This window comes from Biomphalaria glabrata, chromosome 3 (assembly GCF_947242115.1).
Source record: "Biomphalaria glabrata chromosome 3, xgBioGlab47.1, whole genome shotgun sequence".
Taxonomy (NCBI): domain Eukaryota; kingdom Metazoa; phylum Mollusca; class Gastropoda; family Planorbidae; genus Biomphalaria; species Biomphalaria glabrata.
The window spans coordinates 52,101,553-52,119,802 of NC_074713.1; the positions used below are offsets into that span (position 1 = coordinate 52,101,553).

The 18,250-nt window shown below is 36.0% G+C and overlaps 1 protein-coding gene across 1 annotated transcript in view; it reads left to right on the plus strand.

The window, feature by feature from the left end:
- LOC106057217 (vam6/Vps39-like protein) overlaps positions 1 to 18,250 on the plus strand; it is a 58,612-nt gene that overhangs the window by 10,585 nt on the left and 29,777 nt on the right. Inside the window, exons 14-24 of the mRNA XM_056022585.1 lie at positions 23 to 157; positions 785 to 926; positions 2,020 to 2,106; positions 2,299 to 2,372; positions 2,463 to 2,561; positions 3,785 to 3,899; positions 4,024 to 4,155; positions 4,831 to 4,933; positions 5,185 to 5,230; positions 6,514 to 6,645; positions 7,194 to 7,328. Of these exons, the coding sequence (XP_055878560.1) occupies positions 23 to 157; positions 785 to 926; positions 2,020 to 2,106; positions 2,299 to 2,372; positions 2,463 to 2,561; positions 3,785 to 3,899; positions 4,024 to 4,155; positions 4,831 to 4,933; positions 5,185 to 5,230; positions 6,514 to 6,645; positions 7,194 to 7,328 (1,200 nt within the window). The remainder of the gene's footprint in view (positions 1 to 22; positions 158 to 784; positions 927 to 2,019; positions 2,107 to 2,298; positions 2,373 to 2,462; positions 2,562 to 3,784; positions 3,900 to 4,023; positions 4,156 to 4,830; positions 4,934 to 5,184; positions 5,231 to 6,513; positions 6,646 to 7,193; positions 7,329 to 18,250) is intronic.

Here is an 18,250-nt window from a genome sequence, read left to right on the forward strand (position 1 = left end):
ACATTTGACATTTATTTGACAGAAACGGAATGAGTTGAATAAAGAAGGCTACAAGGAAACATCCACAACGGCAATAGTTGAAGGGAATAAAACCATTACCTCCAGGAAACAGTTGAGTCAAATAATAGACACAACGTTACTGAAATGTTACTTACAGGTAGGAAGACATCTAGGTTTTTTATGTTTATTTGCTAAGTATTTATGATTTTAATCAACTGGCTGTCTTACGTGACTGTTTATTAATTTGTATTGCCTTTTGCTTTATATAGATTTAAATATACGGTCTTGTTGTCCTAGTTATAGATCAAGCATAATTTTGTATTGAAGTTTCCTATGTAATTTTCCATACCTCAGTGGCACTCTGGCAAAATCTAGCCAAAAAAGCAAATTTGCAGACTAAAATTGAGATAGACACAATCTTTGTGGAACTTTTTGAGATAATCGTTGTTCCTCCCATAGAATTAAAAATAAGTTCAACCCCAAGAGTTAAGTTTTCTTGTATTCCTTCAAGAGAACTGCTGCCACTGCATTTTATCCATGGTATTGGACTACATATTTGACCATTGCCAGGTTTCTAGAGGATAGAAATTGGACAATTAATTTAAAAAAAAACAAAAAAAAACTTATTGATCATTAAATTTGTCAAGATTTCCCTAGTATTCTTTCATTCTGTTTTTTTTATTTTCTTTAGGCAGGTGTTACTTTGTTAACTTTGTAACCTCAAAACAAATGTTTGATACTTGTGACACTCTTAAGTCACATGCTATGTGATTTGATGTTTCAGACCAATGATGCACTAGTTGCTCCTCTACTCAGGCTGAAAGATAATAATTGTCACATTGAGGAGAGTGAACGGGTCCTGAAGAAGAAAGAAAAGTTTTCCGAGCTTATAATTCTCTATGAGAAGAAAGGACTTCATCAAAAAGGTATAGAAACAAAGTCAAAACAATAATTGATTGTTAGCTGTGTGTATAGCAAGGAGAATGAGACAACTTGGCTGAGTGGTAAAATACTAGGCTTCCAAGGTTCAAATCCTGTTGAAGACTGGGAATTTTTTAAATGGATTTTTAGGGCGCCTATGAGTCCAACAAACTCTATTGATTAGTTTGGAAAAGTAAAGATTGTTGGTAGTTGTGCTGGCCACATGACATCCTCCTTAACTGTAAGTCACAGAAACAGATGACCTATAAATCATTTGGCACATAGATCGCAACGTCTGAAATGGGAAATTTACTTTACTTAACTTACTTGTGTGTATAGCAAATAACTTTTAACTCTTTCTCTCCTAACTGACGATACCTACGTTGAGTAGACCCCATTAAATTAAATTAATTTTTAGTTTTATTAAGTTTAATTTGTGTTATATAAAAAGAGCATGCATTTTTTTATAATTATATACCTAATATAACATTTCCTGATTGCATACAAAATAAGTTATTGAATTTTAATCATAACAAGTAGGGAAACAAATGAGCAAAATCAATAATTCCATCAGAACATGGAAATAATTACGGAGAGAAAGAGTGAAGACATAGTACTGCATATTGTCTGATGTAAAAAAAAAAGTTTTATATTGGTCTGCTGTTTATCCTTGTGCTCATTGAGAGTCATTGAGACTACAAATGAGTTGATGTTAGTGGTGTAGCAAGAAGATATATTTAGAGAACAAAACTCCCTCTATTGTACGGCTCTTTAGTTTCACCAAATTAATATGTGTAGTAACTTAGTACTCGAGACATAACACAAGGAAAAAGAGTAAGTTACAAGAGTGAGCACTAATGCAATCATTGCTTTTAGTTTTCCCCTAAAAGAAGTCTTACAGTTTATTTTTTTTTTTTATGCTCTCATTATTATTTTAATTGGCGCTTGGTCTTTGTGCTGTCCTCATGACACCCTCGTTAACCATGGGCTATAGAAACAGATGACCTTTAGATGGCTAGGTCTGAAAGGAGTACTTTACCTATACTTTTTTGTGTCCACATGAATTGAATCCATTTGTTGTTTTCTGACCTACTTCAGCACTGAGTACTTTGATGAAACAAGCTGCTAGACCAGAGTCACCATTGAAAGGACACGAGAGAACAGTTCAGTACTTACAGCATCTAGGTCAGTGACTATTCATTCTATGAAAATGCTGACTGCCATTAATTGTCATCATTATCTTTGACTTAAACTTTGAATGGAATATTTCTTTACTGATCACCTACAGTGTAATATAGAGAAATAAGATGGAAAGATATGATTTTTTTAATTGGTCTAAACTGATTGATCACATTATCGTTTTATTCCTTTTATCAGGTAAAGATCACATTGATTTAATATTTGAATATGCCGTCTGGGTTTTAAAACAGTATCCTGAAGATGGTTTGAAGGTAAAACATTGTAGTATTCATTTAATTATGGAAACTTACTTGATTGTAACACAAATTATTTTGTCTTTTTGTGATTCATTTATTCACCAGATATTCACTGAGGACCTACCAGAAATAGAAAATTTACCTCGAGATCAAGTCTTAGATTTTCTGGAAAAAGTCAGTCCAGATTTAGCCATACCCTACCTGGTAAATATAAATTCATTTAGTTAAGTAATTTTGAATGCATAATCTTAATGCAGGGTAAAATATGGCATGGATTCTAAATGAAATCAGTTCTTTCATTAGGTCATCCCTAACCCTTAACCCCTGGGATGTGTGGTCAAGAGGCTAAGTGCGCTTGAACTTGGCTTGGATACATATTGAGGGGGCTCGAGGTTCGACACCTGACTCGAGCAGAGTTGTGTTTACTGAGCGAAAATCCTTCTCCCATATACCCCCTCCCCCCACTGGTCCACAAATGAGATTAGGCTATAGCACTCTTAGCATGCTATTGGCATGAAAGTTGCGCTATATAAAAGCAATAAATTAATTAAATTCTTTCTGAACGAAACAAAACATGTCGGTGTAACAAAATCTAGTTTAAAGTAAAGAAGAGTTGTAAGAAACTTTGTGTTTAGGACCAGGTGCTATTAGATGTAAGTCTTGTTTCTCTAGACCAATGTAAAGCTGTTTGGCTGGAGAGTATTTACATCTAATTGCAATGAAAACTTTTTTTTTTTTAATTGCTCTTTTGGAATCCATTCATTCATATTCCACAGATTCACACTAGAGACCAGAGATCTTTGTTTGAGAACTGTGAATTTAGTTTGACATGAAAACATGTTCATCTTTGTCTATTGTATTATGTTCATTATACTGCAGGAGTCCATAATATAGTCTTACTTCTAGTAGAAGTACATTGTTCTATTGTTCTTACTTGTAGGAGTACTCTATTCTAGTTTGACTGTTTGTTGGGTACTTTTTTTTCAAATCTTTCTACTTGTAGGAGTACTCTATTCTAGTTTGACTGTTTGTTGGGTACTTTTTTTTCAAATCTTTCTACTTGTAGGAGTACTCTATTCTAGTTTGACTGTTTGTTGGGTACTTTTTCTCAAACCTTTCTACTCGGAGGAGTACTCTATTTTAGTTTGACTGTTTGTGTTGGGTACTTTTTAAAAAAATCTTTCTACTTGTAGGAGTACTCTATTCTAGTTTGACTGTTTGTTGAATACTTTTTTTCAAATCTTTCTATTTGTAGGAGTTCTATATTCTAGTTTGACTGTTGAGTACTTTTTTTCAAATCTTTCTACTTGTAGGAGTACTCTATTCTAGTTTGTTGAGTACTTTGTTCAAATTTTTCTATTTGTAGGAGTACTCTATTCTACTTTGACTGTTTGTTGAGTCCTTTGTTCAATTTTTTCTATTTGTAGGAGTACATTGTCTTTGAGCGTAAAGATCAGAAAGAAGAATTTCACAATAGACTGGTGGATGCTTACAGAGAAAGAGTGCAGAAGTTGGATGAAGAAATTAATTCTTTCCCTGAAAGTATGTTTCTAGAGTGAATTACTTTTTTGGCTAAATATCAACATCATGTCACATTACTTATGCTGTATCTTATTAACTCAATTTTATAGTACAACTTTTTACTGATGTGACTCGCTTTCATTAGGTCAAAAAGCAGGAGCTAAAGAAATGCAACAAAGGTCACTGAGAGATGAATGTAAAAAGAAACTGATCTCATTCTTACTCCAGTCAAAGCATTACCTGCCAGAAAGACATTTGACCAAGTTTCCAACCAATGGTAGGAATTTTATGACAGTATTAAATTTCCTCCCCCGCAAAGAACAATCTACAATTTTCCAACTAAGAACAGGACACACACCTTATTAACTTACCATCTGAACAAAATAAACTCCACACAACTCCCCCTTTGCTGACACTGCGCCCACCCTTATGAAACCGTAAACCATATCCTCTTTGAATGCCCCTTCCTAATCCACCTTAGGCAGACCCTACTTCCACTACAGCCCAACATAACCAACACCCTGTACGGCAGTGCTGAACAACTGAAGAAAACAGCACACTATTTTTCTTTGGCACAGTCTGCAAAAGAGCTGGCAGCTCAGCAACAATAAAGCTGGCTAGAAGAAGAAGAAGGAATTTTATATCATTCTGTGAAAAAGACAGTTATACATAGAGATTAGAAAGAAATACTTACTTACTTATACTTACAGGGGAGCTTGGTGTTGTCATCATTTATATTTTACTTTAAGTAATCAGAATATCTACAGTATCAGTTCACACCCTCATTAGTAAAATTTCTGTTTTATAGTAATCAATAAATCTTTTTAGTTGCACATTGTTTTTTTTAAATTTCATTCTTATTTACTCGGTTCTCTCAATTTTGTTTCACCTCTTTATGGGCATTAACATTTTTTCAACGATGGGTGAAAATAAAATGTGTATTATTCTGCAGGGTTCCACGAAGAGCGGGCTATTTTGTTAGGTCGACTAGGGCGGCATGAGCAGGCACTGGGCATTTATGTCTACACTCTCAAAGATTTTCAGAGAGCAGAAGAGTAAGTAGATCATCTGGGCACCCTTGCTATTAATAATAATATATAATAATATAATATAATATAAACTCTTCACATGTAAATATGAGTGAGTGATGTGAATGTATATTTTGCTTTTCTATAGTTATAATGTTTTGCTTGGTGTAATGCAATAATTGTAAGACAAATTTCCTCATGGATAATAAAGATTAATATTATTATTGCATTTGTACATTATATTGTAGATTAAACATCTGCTTGTATTGTTTCAACAGTTATTGTGCTAAGAATTATGACAGCAACAAGGAAGGAAACAAAGATGTAAGTTATCTTCCCTTGTATTTATTTTTCTTAATCTGACTTCCATGTTCTTTTCTAATAAACTATTTCCTTCAGTTATAATTGCCCAAACTGTAAGGAATTTGTAAATAGGATTATATAGGTCAAAGTAAATGAATATGATTCAACCACATCTTGCAACAAGATGAACTCTCTTGCTACATGGCTACTTAGTTGACTTTCTCCTAGACCGCCTTACCGTTACATGACTGTGCTTGATTAACCTACCTCTTACTTTGTTTTATTCATAACCATACACATCTCTCACATGGAACAGACACAAAATAGAGCAGTGAGATTCATAACAAACGAATATTCACACTTAATTAACCAGAGTAACACCTTAAGTAAAATCACTAAATTTAGAAAGCCTTCAGGACAAAACACTCAAAAGTAAAGTAGCAACTATACATAAAACTCTGAACCATAATCTTCAAATACAAAATTTAACAAAATAATCAGAAAGACACAAAGATAAAGGCACATTCCTCATCCCATATGCTAGGACAAATTTGTACAAATACTCCTTCTTCCCTAGTGCTATTAGAGCATGGAATGGGTTGCCTGAGCTAGCCAGGAAAATCAGTGACTTGGCAGAATTTAAGTCATTGGTTGATATGCATGACGCGCAGGACGTAATCATCTTCTTTTTTTGAAGTAACATCTGTATTATATAAGATAAGATGGTCAGACTTTCAGATTGAAAGATGAAAAGGATGCTAATAGTGTGTTATCTCTTAATCGTCAGGTCGTCTTTCAATAAAAGTTTTCTTTACAGGCCTGCCACCAAATGACCATTTTTGTTATTGCTGACTTTGCTGTGCAACATAGAATAAATAAAATTTTATTTTTTAAAGTAGTTTTTTTAGAAGACTATTTTATTTATTTAGACTTGGACATGCACTAGATCAGGGATTCTCAACCTGTGGGTCACGACCCCATCAGGGGTCGATTGACGATTTGCCAGGGGTCGACTAAGACCATCGAAAATATGGATGGTTTTTGTCTATTCTTCTATTACTGTGTGGATGGGGGTCGCCGCAGAGTGGGGATTGTAAAAAGGGGTCGCCGAGCTTAAAAGGTTGAGAACTGGTGCACTAGATTGTAATAAGATTAGAGACATTAAATAATAATAATTTTTGTTTCATTAAATGAGGATAACCCATTTACTATATCAGCATCAGCTAATGCGGCTTGTAGTTACTACTTTCTGGTAGGCTTTTCATGTTGTGCTCAATAAACAATCGTTGTTTCTCATCACCAAGGTGTACTATCTTCTGCTCAAGTTAATATTGAAAGCCACAGATGGACCACAGATGAATGGGCCCAGTGGAAAACAATTGGAGAGTGCTTTAAAACTTTTGGAGGACCATGCCATGAAAATTGACACTGCCAAGGTCAGAGACAATTAGAGAAATAGATTTTTTCTTTTTTTTTTTTATTTAATTTTTTTATTTTATTGAGCTTAAAATTGAAAAGGAATTTAGTCTATGAGACAAAATCTTATTTTCAAACAAATTTTTGAACACTTTCTTGTATGTCTCTAACTTGGACTTTAAAAAAAAAAAAAATTTTGTCATGTTTATTATTTTAAAAGGTAAAGTAAAGTTCCCCTTTCAGAGCTTGTGGTCTATAGGGCAGATGATGTAAAGGTCAACTGTTTCTGTTACCTATAGTTAATGAGGGAGTCATGTGGCCAGGTCAACAACCAACCCCCTTTACTTTTCACCAACTAATGTCAGGTATCCATTGGAGCTGAGTGGACTCAGAGGCGCCCAAAGATTCCTAAATTAAAAATTCCAGTTTTTACCACCATTAGAACCCGGGACATCCGGTTTGGAGGCCAAGAGCTTTATCGCTCAGCCACCATGCCTCCATTCTTTTAAAAGAATAAACCTAATTTGTATTCACAATGTAATTTATAATTTAAATATGACTCTCCTAGGCACTGGAGCTTCTTCCCTCCACAACAAAACTCACTGATATTTTAGCATTCCTTGAGAATGTTTTGGAGCATCAGACGGCCCACAGGAGGAGCAATCAAATCCTGAAGAGCATTTTGTATGCTGAGAATCTTCAGGTAAGTACAGATGTGCTGTCAGTGTGACATGTACTGTCAGTGAGACATGTACTGTCAGTGAGACGTGTACTGTCAGTGTAACATGTACTGTCAGTGAGACATGCTGTTAAGTCTCTGTGTATATTTTTAGTGTTTTAGTGTATTTGTACTTTTTTTTTTTATAGTTCTTTGTCTATCTTTATGCATCTCTTTATACACTGTTTATTTTCTTACTTAATGTTCTTACGTACCTATCTTGTTCTTTCTGTATGATTTTGTATTGTCTTATACAAGTATATATATGTATATGACAAGCCTTATAATATCTTTTGCTAGATTGTCATATATCTATTCTTTTAATTATGTTGGTTTATCAATATCATAATGCTCTTGTCAAAGAATATCACTTTTCTCATTAATTAGCTTCTTACTTTCTGCTGGCACATTTTTAAAAATGAATAATGAAATTTTCATTATGTTTCATTATAGTGTATGTTAGATCTACATAACATTGAATGTATTTCATAGAGTCACTTGTTTTTTTTTTTTTGTTTTTTAAATGTGTTTAATTAAATAAGGGAATGGGAGTTACATCCCCTGAACTTTTGAGACTGGTCTTCAAGTGCCAATGAAATTAGAGTTAACCCATTCCGTAAACAACAGGATATTGTGTGGCACACAAGTCTTCCTTTCCATCCTCAACTGAGGAGATTATGTGATGGATAGACTCAAGTGACATATTCAAATCTTGAGTGAACTTCCTGTTTGGCTTGAGAGGAATTGAACCATGCAAATTAGTTACGCCACTTTATCTCTTGTAATCACACTAGACTTCTCCCCACATGCCAAACACCTACTAATACCTTTACAAAATGCATTTAAAAAAGCATGAAAGGGCCTCCATTCCGCCCCCCCCCCCCCCCCCCCCCCCCATAGGTTGGCCTAACCCCTGTTGGATTCAACCATACAGACTTCTTAAGAATCATCCAAATAATTGATGTTTTGCACACATACATAAGAAAACCACTCTTGTCATTGCTTTGATTGTGTACATTATTTTTTTTTGGTGATTAACTCTTTGAAGGCGAGACCACCAAAACTTGTAGTATTGTATTGTCTTGGATTTGTAAGATTCAAAATTCTCTTTCCATCAAGATACAAACCTAAGCTTTCTTCACCTTTTATATAGACTTCTGAGATTGGAACATATTTTAAAATAGCTGTTCCGTCTTGTTTTTTTACCCTGTTCACTGGTTAGATGACTTGGTTCTGCCATCACAATCTTTGTTGGAACAGAGACTCACTGTATGGGTTCTCCAACATTAGTTTTGTTTACAAGGAGCATAGTGTTTCTGAGAAAAGTTAAGCGGGGGGGGGGGGGGGGGGGGGGGCTGTATGTGAGTGCATCTAGTAGATAGATGTTTATTTAGTGTTTAGAATAGTCCACTACTCATTCTCTACAGCAAGCATTATAAACATCACTTTTGAACAAATGTAAAACACATTCATATATTAACAGGGTGGTTGCCAAACAGCTATTTATTTTTACATTGAATATTTTACAAAGTTTTTTGTGCTTGTGTAGTGTTTTGAAGTCAGAATATCATTCCAAGCTCTTCCCAAGCTCGTTTTGAAATCATCGAGTTTATGTCATGTGGACAATTCTGAAGCTGTGTCAATAACAAGCTCCAATCACAGTAATCCATGACATATAAATTAGGATTTTCAGAGCTTATTTTTCATGATCTCATCTGACCCTCAAATTTTCCGCTTTTCTAGTGACCACACTGTATAATTATAGTGCAGCTTCTTAAAGCATATATGATGTTATTTTTTAAATTAAAGCCTTGTAGATTTTTTTCTTTTCATTAAGAAAAAAAAAAATAATAAAAAAGAACTAGGAAATAGGGTTGATGAAAAAAAAAAAAGAATCTGGGTTAATAAAAAAAAAATTAGGTTCATTAAAAAATAAAAAAAGAAATTGGGTTAATAAAAAAAAACAGAACTAGGGTTATCTCCTTTACACAAGAAGAGACTTTTTTAAAGTAAAAAAAAAAAATAACAAGCTCAGAAAATTGTAGATGAAGTCCATCTGTATCTGATTGCTCACAAGTAGCTGTATTTATGTCCATGTTTCCACTATCTTCACGTCTGCCAGGACTAGTTTATCACTGACACCTGTGTTTACATCAACATAACAACAGGGATCATTCATTCATAAGGTTCAAATTACTGGCTATCTCAGAAATGCTTGCCTTTGGTTAGTGCAAAATGCAGATGTGGGTTTTCATTATTGGCATATTTGGGTTTCTTTCATTGATGAGCATATGTACATTTAAATGATTTTATTGATACCCATATTAGTGTCTACCTTCTTCTTATTAGATACAGATGTTCCTTTAAAAAAAAGATAAACTATGTCTTCATTCATCTTTAACCTGTTTGTGCATGATAATTAGAGACTTAGGCTGTACTAAATCATTGGTTTTCCTGGCTAATTCAAGCATCCTTGCTCTAATTTTCAAGAGCTCTTATATGAATTTGTCCTAGTATGTGGAATAAGAAATTTTCCTTTTGTTTTTATCATTCTGAGTATTTTATTAGGTTGTGTTTTTTTTTTTAATTCAGCGTTGTTGTTGTTTTTTATATTATTGCTACTTTACTAGTCAATGAGTAGATTATGTACACACATGCACACAAGAACAATGATTTGGTAATGGTTTGGCTTAGGGCTTGTGTCTTTTTATTATTTTCCTTAATTTCATTGCCAAAAAAATACACCACAATGTCATTATAAGTACATCCCTAAATTTTTGCATGTCAGAAATGATCTTTGTCATTTTGTGCCATAAATTGTGTGACCTTTGACTCTAGAGCACAGGAAGTATGAGCTCATTAAATGTCAGACGCTCCAATTGCCATTTCATTTCTGCAGAATATCCACTCATGGGTTATAGCTCTTTGTACAGAAGTTTGCTTTGACATTATTGAGAAAAGCTGTCCTGGCAACAATTCTTAGTAGTAGTTTATGTAGCAGGTTATTTAGATCTGAGAATATTACTCTACAGTTAAATTGTGTGCTACACACTTATTTTTTATTTAAATAATAATTTTAATTTGGAGTCAGAATTTTTATTTTTAAATCGTGAGGAAAGTTTGACCTGTATCTGAGTTCTTTATTTTGCAAGGGAGTTATGTGGTCAGACAAACACCTACCCTAAATGAAATTACAGTACAAATATTCTAGCCTCCATTACACTTGAAACTCGAGTCCCTTTGTTGGGTAATCAAATGTTTTACCAGCATACCACAAAACATTTTTTTTTGATGCATGGTACAATGATATTTTATTTGAATAAAACTGGGTCGAACATTTTCTCTTCATATTTGCAGCCATTTTCAGTACTCTTGTAATAATACCTTTAGAGTTCTCCTGTCCACTTAGCCTGGTCTTTTTTTTTACATATGTAGTTATACAATACAATCTTCTTGTTTGTAGTTACCTAACCTTCTTGTTTGTAGTTACCCAACCTTCTTGTTTGTAGTTGCCAAATCTTCTTGTTTGTAGTTACCAATCTTCTTGTTTGTAGTTTCCCAATCTTCTTGTTTGTAGTTACCCAATCTTCTTGTTTGTAGTTACCCAATCTTGTTGTTTGTAGTTGCCAAATCTTCTTGTTTGTAGTTTACCCAATCTCCTTGTTTGTAGTTACCCAATCTTGTTGTTTGTAGTTACACTATCTTGTTGTTTGTAGTTACCCAATCTTCTTGTTTGTAGTTACCCAACTTTCATGTTTGTAGTTACCCAATCTTCTTGTTTGTAGTTACCCAATCTTCTTGTTTGTAGTTACCCAATCTTGTTGTTTGTAGTTACACAATCTTCTTGTTTGTAGTTACCAATCTTCTTGTTTGTAGTTACCCAACTTTCATGTTTGTAGTTACCCAATCTTCTTGTTTGTAGTTACCCAATCTTCTTGTTTGTAGTTGCCAAATCTTCTTGTTTGTAGTTACCAATCTTCTTGTTTGTAGTTACCCAACTTTCATGTTTGTAGTTACCCAATCTTCTTGTTTGTAGTTACCCAATCTTCTTGTTTGTAGTTACCCAATCTTGTTGTTTGTAGTTACACAATCTTGTTGTTTGTAGTTACCCAATCTTCTTGTTTGTAGTTACCAATCTTCTTGTTTGTAGTTACCCAACTTTCATGTTTGTAGTTACCCAATCTTCTTGTTTGTAGTTACCCAATCTTCTTGTTTGTAGTTACCCAATCTTGTTGTTTGTAGTTGCCAAATCTTCTTGTTTGTAGTTACCAATCTTCTTGTTTGTAGTTACCCAACTTTCATGTTTGTAGTTACCCAATCTTCTTGTTTGTAGTTACCCAACTTTCATGTTTGTAGTTACCCAATCTTCTTGTTTGTAGTTACCCAATCCAATCTTGTTGTTTGTAGTTGCCAAATCTTCTTGTTTGTAGTTACCAATCTTCTTGTTTGTAGTTACCCAACTTTCATGTTTGTAGTTACCCAATCTTCTTGTTTGTAGTTACCCAATCTTCTTGTTTGTAGTTGCTAAATCTTCTTGTTTGTAGTTTACCCAACCTTCTTGTTTCTAGTTACCCATTCTTCTTGTTTCTAGTTACCCAATCGTCTGCTTGTGTAGTTATTCAATCATCTTCTTAAGTGAAATTATTCATTCTTCTTCTGATGTGTAGCTTTGTGTGTAGTTTTATTCTGTACAGCGGACCAAATTTCTTTATTTTGTAGTTTTACAGTGTGCTTCTAATGTGCAGTTCCTCAGTTTATATATGTTATACACACAACACAATGTAGAGTATAAATATTCACTTACTAATAAACTGAGAAATATTTGAAAATTTGTCATTCATGACACCGTTTTTTTATCTGAAGGGTAACCTTTACATACTGCTTACATTACTTCCCCTGATAAACTATGTCACTGCTCTATATAAAAAGATAGCTACATGTATATCAAGTAGTTCCGTCCATTTCCTTGAATGAATTCTTCACCCCAGGTTGTGACACAGGAAACATCTATCTATACTAGATCTAGATTAGAGTCACGTGACCTTTACTGGCTGGAGGTATTGCTGAGTAGGATTAGTGCTGGCCTGGACTGCTGCATAAAATATTACAAAGCAGCGGTTCTCAACTTGTTTCAAGACGCTTTAGCTTATTAATTTAACTTATTTAAATGTCACAAAGTTTAACGTATAAGCATAAACAGTGTAGAACAATAGTAAATAGTATGAGACTCGCTGCCCGAAATTTGAACAATGAATGTTAGTGCTAGAGAAATGCTGATTGGCTAGATTCTACAAGCTAACAACATTTTTTTTTCCCGGGCTGAACTCCTAATTTGATTGGATCATAGATCGACGTGTTGTCAGAGGACATTGATATTTTGTACATAAAGGTACAAAGCCTACATACAACAAAAAGGCGGGGGTGGGGGTACTGAGAGTCAGCTGTCAAAACGAGGCTTGCCATATAAATGTATTGATGATAAATAGTGCTTCCTGTTCTCTCTATCTCACTTTCTGTAGCCTTTCTCTCCCGCTCTTGTCTCTATCTCTCTTTCTGTCCCGCTCTTGTATCTATCTCTCTTTCTCTCCCGCTCTTGTATCTCTGCCTCTCTTTTTTTTCTTCTTTTGTCCCTCTCTCTCTCTCTCTCTATGCCTCACTTTTGTCTCTCTTTCACTCCCTCTCTTGTCTCTATCTCTCTTTCTTTCCCACTCTTGTCTCTGTCTTGTCTCTTTCTCTCCCTCTCTGGTTTCTGTGTCTCTCTTTCACTCCATGTCTCTCTTTCATTCCATGTCTCTTTTTCACTCCATGTCTCTCTTTCTCTTCCTCTCTTGTCTCTTTCTCTCCGTCTCTGATTTCTTTGTCTTCTCTCTCTTTCTCTCCCTCTCTTCTCTCTGTGTCTCTCTTTCACTCACTCTCTTTTCTGTATTTCTCTCCCTCTCTTTTTCCATGTGTGTTTATTTTCTAACGCTCTCCCCCCCCCCCCTTCTTCTTTCTACTGTGTCTATCTGATCCAAGTTTTAATATCGAACTCCCACAATGCCCCCTCCCCCCATCCCAACCATTTGACTGATTACGTAATGGGGAAATAAAAGGAGACCAAAAAGATGATCTGCTTTCTTTAGTTTCGTATCTGTCTCATGTCTGTTGCGTTATCAAAGCGACTTGAGCCTACATTGCGTTGGTCAACGACGCTATAGAAATAACATTATTATTGTTTATATTTTAGTGAATGTTAAGTAGCCACTGTACCCAGCTTGTGTAGTTACTGTCTGGCATACCGTGTAGTGTGTTGTGTAGTGTACCGTGTTGTGTACTTACTGACTAGTGTGTTACGTAGAGTACTTACTGTCTAGTGTGTTACGTAGAGTACTTACTGTCTAGTGTGTTACGTAGAGTACTTACTGTCTAGTGTGTTACGTAGAGTACTTACTGACTAGTGTGTTACGTAGAGTTCTTACTGTCTAGTGTGTTACGTAGAGTTCTTACTGTCTAGTGTGTTACGTAGAGTACTTACTGTCTAGTGTGTTACGTAGAGTACTTACTGTCTAGTGTGTTACGTAGAGTACTTACTGTCTAGTGTGTTACGTAGAGTACTTACTGTCTAGTGTGTTACGTAGAGTATTTACTGTCTAGTGTTTTACGTAGAGTACTTACTGTCTAGTGTGTTACGTAGAGTACATACTGTCTAGTGTGTTACGTAGAGTACTTACTGTCTAGTGTTTTACGTAGAGTACTTACTGTCTAGTGTGTTACGTAGAGTACATACTGACTAGTGTGTTACGTAGAGTACTTACTGTCTAGTGTGTTATGTAGAGTACTTACTGTCTAGTATGTTACGTAGAGTACTTACTGTCTAGTGTGTTACGTAGAGTACTTACTGTCTAGTGTGTTACGTAGAGTACATACTGACTAGTGTGTTACGTAGAGTACTTACTGTCTAGTGTGTTATGTAGAGTACTTACTGTCTAGTGTGTTACGTAGAGTACTTACAGACTAGTGTGTTATGTAGAGTTCTTACTGTCTAGTGTGTTATGTAGAGTACTTACTGTCTAGTGTTTTACGTAGAGTACTTACTGTCTAGTGTGTTATATAGAAGAATTACTGACTAGTGTGTTATGTAGAGTTATGTGTAGTGTCTTTTGTGTTTGTAGTGTATTGTCTAGTGTTTTGTGTAGTGTACTTACTGTCTGGTGTGTTGCGTAGTGTACTGTGTACTGTATTTTATACTGTGTAGATTGTTGTGTGTCAATTAAGTATGGTAATGAAAAACTTGGACTGCTCTGTGCTCTCTGTTCAGTCTACGCTTGAATTAGTTCAACTCTTTACGTTGGTGTCAGAAGTGGAGCTCAAGTCGTATTCTCAAGCACATCTCTTACCTCCCTTCTCCTTTTATCTTCTCTGTAATTACCTTTGACCTTAAACTCCCCTCCAGAAACTTTGCATGCTAAGGGTGGGTGGGGGGAACATTGATTGTACTGACCTTAGTATTGACCTAAGCACCCTCTGGCCATGGCTTTAAAGTGTTTCTGCTGGAGATCTACTTCCCTCTTAACCCATCGCTTGGCTCGGGTTCACTTCAGAGTAAAGGAAAAAAATATCAGCATTTCATTGAGTACAAAAAAAAAAGTCCAATTTGACCATTTCATCCAGTTGTTGTGGTTGTTTTAGTAATAAAGTAGATCTAGGTCTATAATGAAGTCTTCCTTACTAACTCATGGAGTTCGATTTGAAACCAGACAACATATATATTAAATTGTATGGATGACTTGATAAAAACTGTATAACTTGATAAATAGTATTTAATCCATAAAACGAAGGGGCACAGTCCATATGTCAACAGTTACTAAATTGATGTCTTGCTTACGCCATTAAAGAGTGAGTCGTTTTTTTTCTTTTAACTGTAAAATTATCCCATCATTCCTTATCCGGTTAATATCCCATAATTCCCTAGTTCCGTCCAAAATAGTCTATCTATAGTCTCGTCAAATTCCCGATTAAACTAAACCTATAACACAGTCCAACAGGCTAGACCCTTTCCGAGAGTCGAAATACAAGCATGAAAGTCGCGCTATATAAAAAAGAGGGACATTGTTTAGGGAGGTGAATTGGACGAGCACGGATTGACCATTTGGTTGAATCGAACTGGACAGACATTACTCATGCCAATGGTCTCAGCGCGAGATATTCGACCCTTTCCGTCAGTGGCAAATAGAATCGACATCACCGACCATCCCCTTTTTTTTATATCGTAATCCCAAGCGAACGTAACTCTGGGATTGTGGGGGACAAAATAATTGTCGCTCTTGGAATTTAAAATAATATGGAAGGGAAATGAATTATTAACTATTTAATGGCATTAATCAGTGGATAAGGGGGCGCGGTGGCTGAGTGGTTAAGCGCTTGGCTTCCGAACTTGAGGTCCTGGGTGCAGATCTCGGTGAAGACTGGGATTTTGAATTTCGGGGTTTTTAGGGCTCCCCTGAGTCCACCCAAAAAAAAAAAGGGTACCTGACACCCTGCTTTTTTAACCGTTGGCCAAAGAAACAGATGACCTTAACATCATCTGCCCCCAACAGATCGCAAGGTCTGGAGATACATTGTTTGCTAATCAACCAGCGAACCGAAGTATTGTAAATAGCTGGCACATTAACTAATTTATAGTTTTCGGCACATCGACACTATTCAGGTTGTCAACTGATATTATTTATTCCTATACATATATAATAAAATTTCGCCCTGAGTTTTACCGTAAAAATTGAGCCCTAGTTTACCATTGTAGAGATTCTCGTTGACAGTATAGTGATCAGCAGTCAGTGGATAGTATCGCAGCACGGCCTGAGCTCATTTGAATGTCGCATGTGTGCGGGTGTGTTGACCTGGCTCCACTATCACTCATAACCTCTAGCGTCTAACAGTATCCAGAGTCCAATCAGCGTTATCACTTTGTTCCTTTAGGCAGAGTACACAGCGTTATCACTTTGTTCCTTTAGGCAGAGGACACAGCGTTATCACTTTGTTCCTTTAGGCAGAGGACACAGCGTTATCACTTTGTTCCTTTAGGCAGAGTACACAGCGTTATCACTTTGTTCCTTTAGGCAGAGTACACAGCGTTATCACTTTGATCCTTTAGGCAGAGGACACAGCGTTATCACTTTGATCCTTTAGGCAGAGTACAATCGGCTTTATCACTTTTTTCCTTTAGGCAGAGTACACAGCGTTATCACTTTGTTCCTTTAGGCAGAGTACACAGCGTTATCGCTTTGATCCTTTAGGCAGAGTACAATCTGCGTTATCACGTTGATCCTTTAGGCAGAGGACACAGCGTTATCACTTTGATCCTTTAGGCAGAGGACACAGCGTTATCACTTTGATCCTTTAGGCAGAGGACACTGCGTTATCACTTTGATCCTTTAGGCAGAGGACACTGCGTTATCACTTTGATCCTTTAGGCAGAGGACACATTTGTTCGTCCCAACGATCAGTGTGCTAGCTTTCTAGGCGGTGATGTGTTCGGAGCTTTTTTTTTTAAAGCCGATCAGTGGTGACCGCCCCAGGGTTAGTTGGGGCCGCATCTGACAGGGCCCTCGCACAGTGTATGCAATCACGTATCGTATGCTATGCACGCTTGCACAACTTTTTTGTTTTCGTGTGTGTATTTGTTTACTCAAAGTCCTGCATCGGCACATCCATCTGAGCCCGTATAACAGCGGTTCTCAACCTTCTTAGCTCGGCGACCCCATAATACGATTCTCCACTAGGCGGCGACCCCCAAACCGTAAAATTTATTTTGTTCATAGGCCTATGTAGACCCTATTTGTGACTTGCTAATGTTATAAAATCATAATCATATTTCAAATGTATATATCTGACATCCATGATGTATTTGCATAGGAAAGCTTTATGTGATTGTATTTAAAGTAAAATAAATTTGTGCTTAAAGTTTTTAAAAAAGTTTATCTTTAATGTATACCATCTATGATACAAATGTGCTTGTTACAACACTTAAGAAATCGTATGACCAAAAGAAAAAATTAAATATAAATAGACCCAAAAAAAAAAGAAAAAAAATTCTGATTGTCTTAGGCGACCCCTGGCAAATGGTCATTCGACCCCCAAAAGGGTCGCGATGCACAGGTTGAGAGCCCCTGCCGTAAAATGTTGTAAAATGTTTCACGTGTTTCGGATGTAAAATGGTTGACATATTTTGGATGTAAAATGGTTCTAAATATTTTGATAGAAGATGGTTACACCCGACAAGACGACGAGTCCACCGATCGACAGTCCCAAGCGCAAGCCACACGGACCAGGGCAGCCATCCTTACTGCAAACATTACATGAAGGAACTTTTCTAACTGGCCAGTGGCTATTATCTTCACCGAGAAAATAACCGTGTATCGCCGCAACTGTGACTTGTCTGTAGCTCCACTGACCAGGTCACAAGACTGACACTTGAACGTCGGTCAAGCAGTGTGTGTGTGTGTGTGTGTGTTTGTCAGCGGCGCTGGGAGGAGCATGATCAATGAATGAGTGGGTCAGTAAGACCTCAACTGACTACCGTGGTAACCCACTGTCCCTTTCATAAATAATACGGTACAATAGATACGGTAATAAGAATATAAAGATAGAATTGTCTTGAGCAAACATATTTTAACGAAATTTAAATAATTCTTTAAAAAATTTGCAAGATTTAATTCCGTTTATTGTGGAGTCCTTTAATCTAATCGAATTCAATACTTATTATATATAATCGAAAATTTTAAACGAATACAATACATAGTAAATAAATAATAATTGAATGTCGCAAGAGTGTTCTGCCCTTGCCAAAGATTTGACTCGAGAATCAGTTACACCAGAGACCAGGAGAAGCTAAGCCAGGCACACTGTGATGAACAGGAAGATAGATTTGG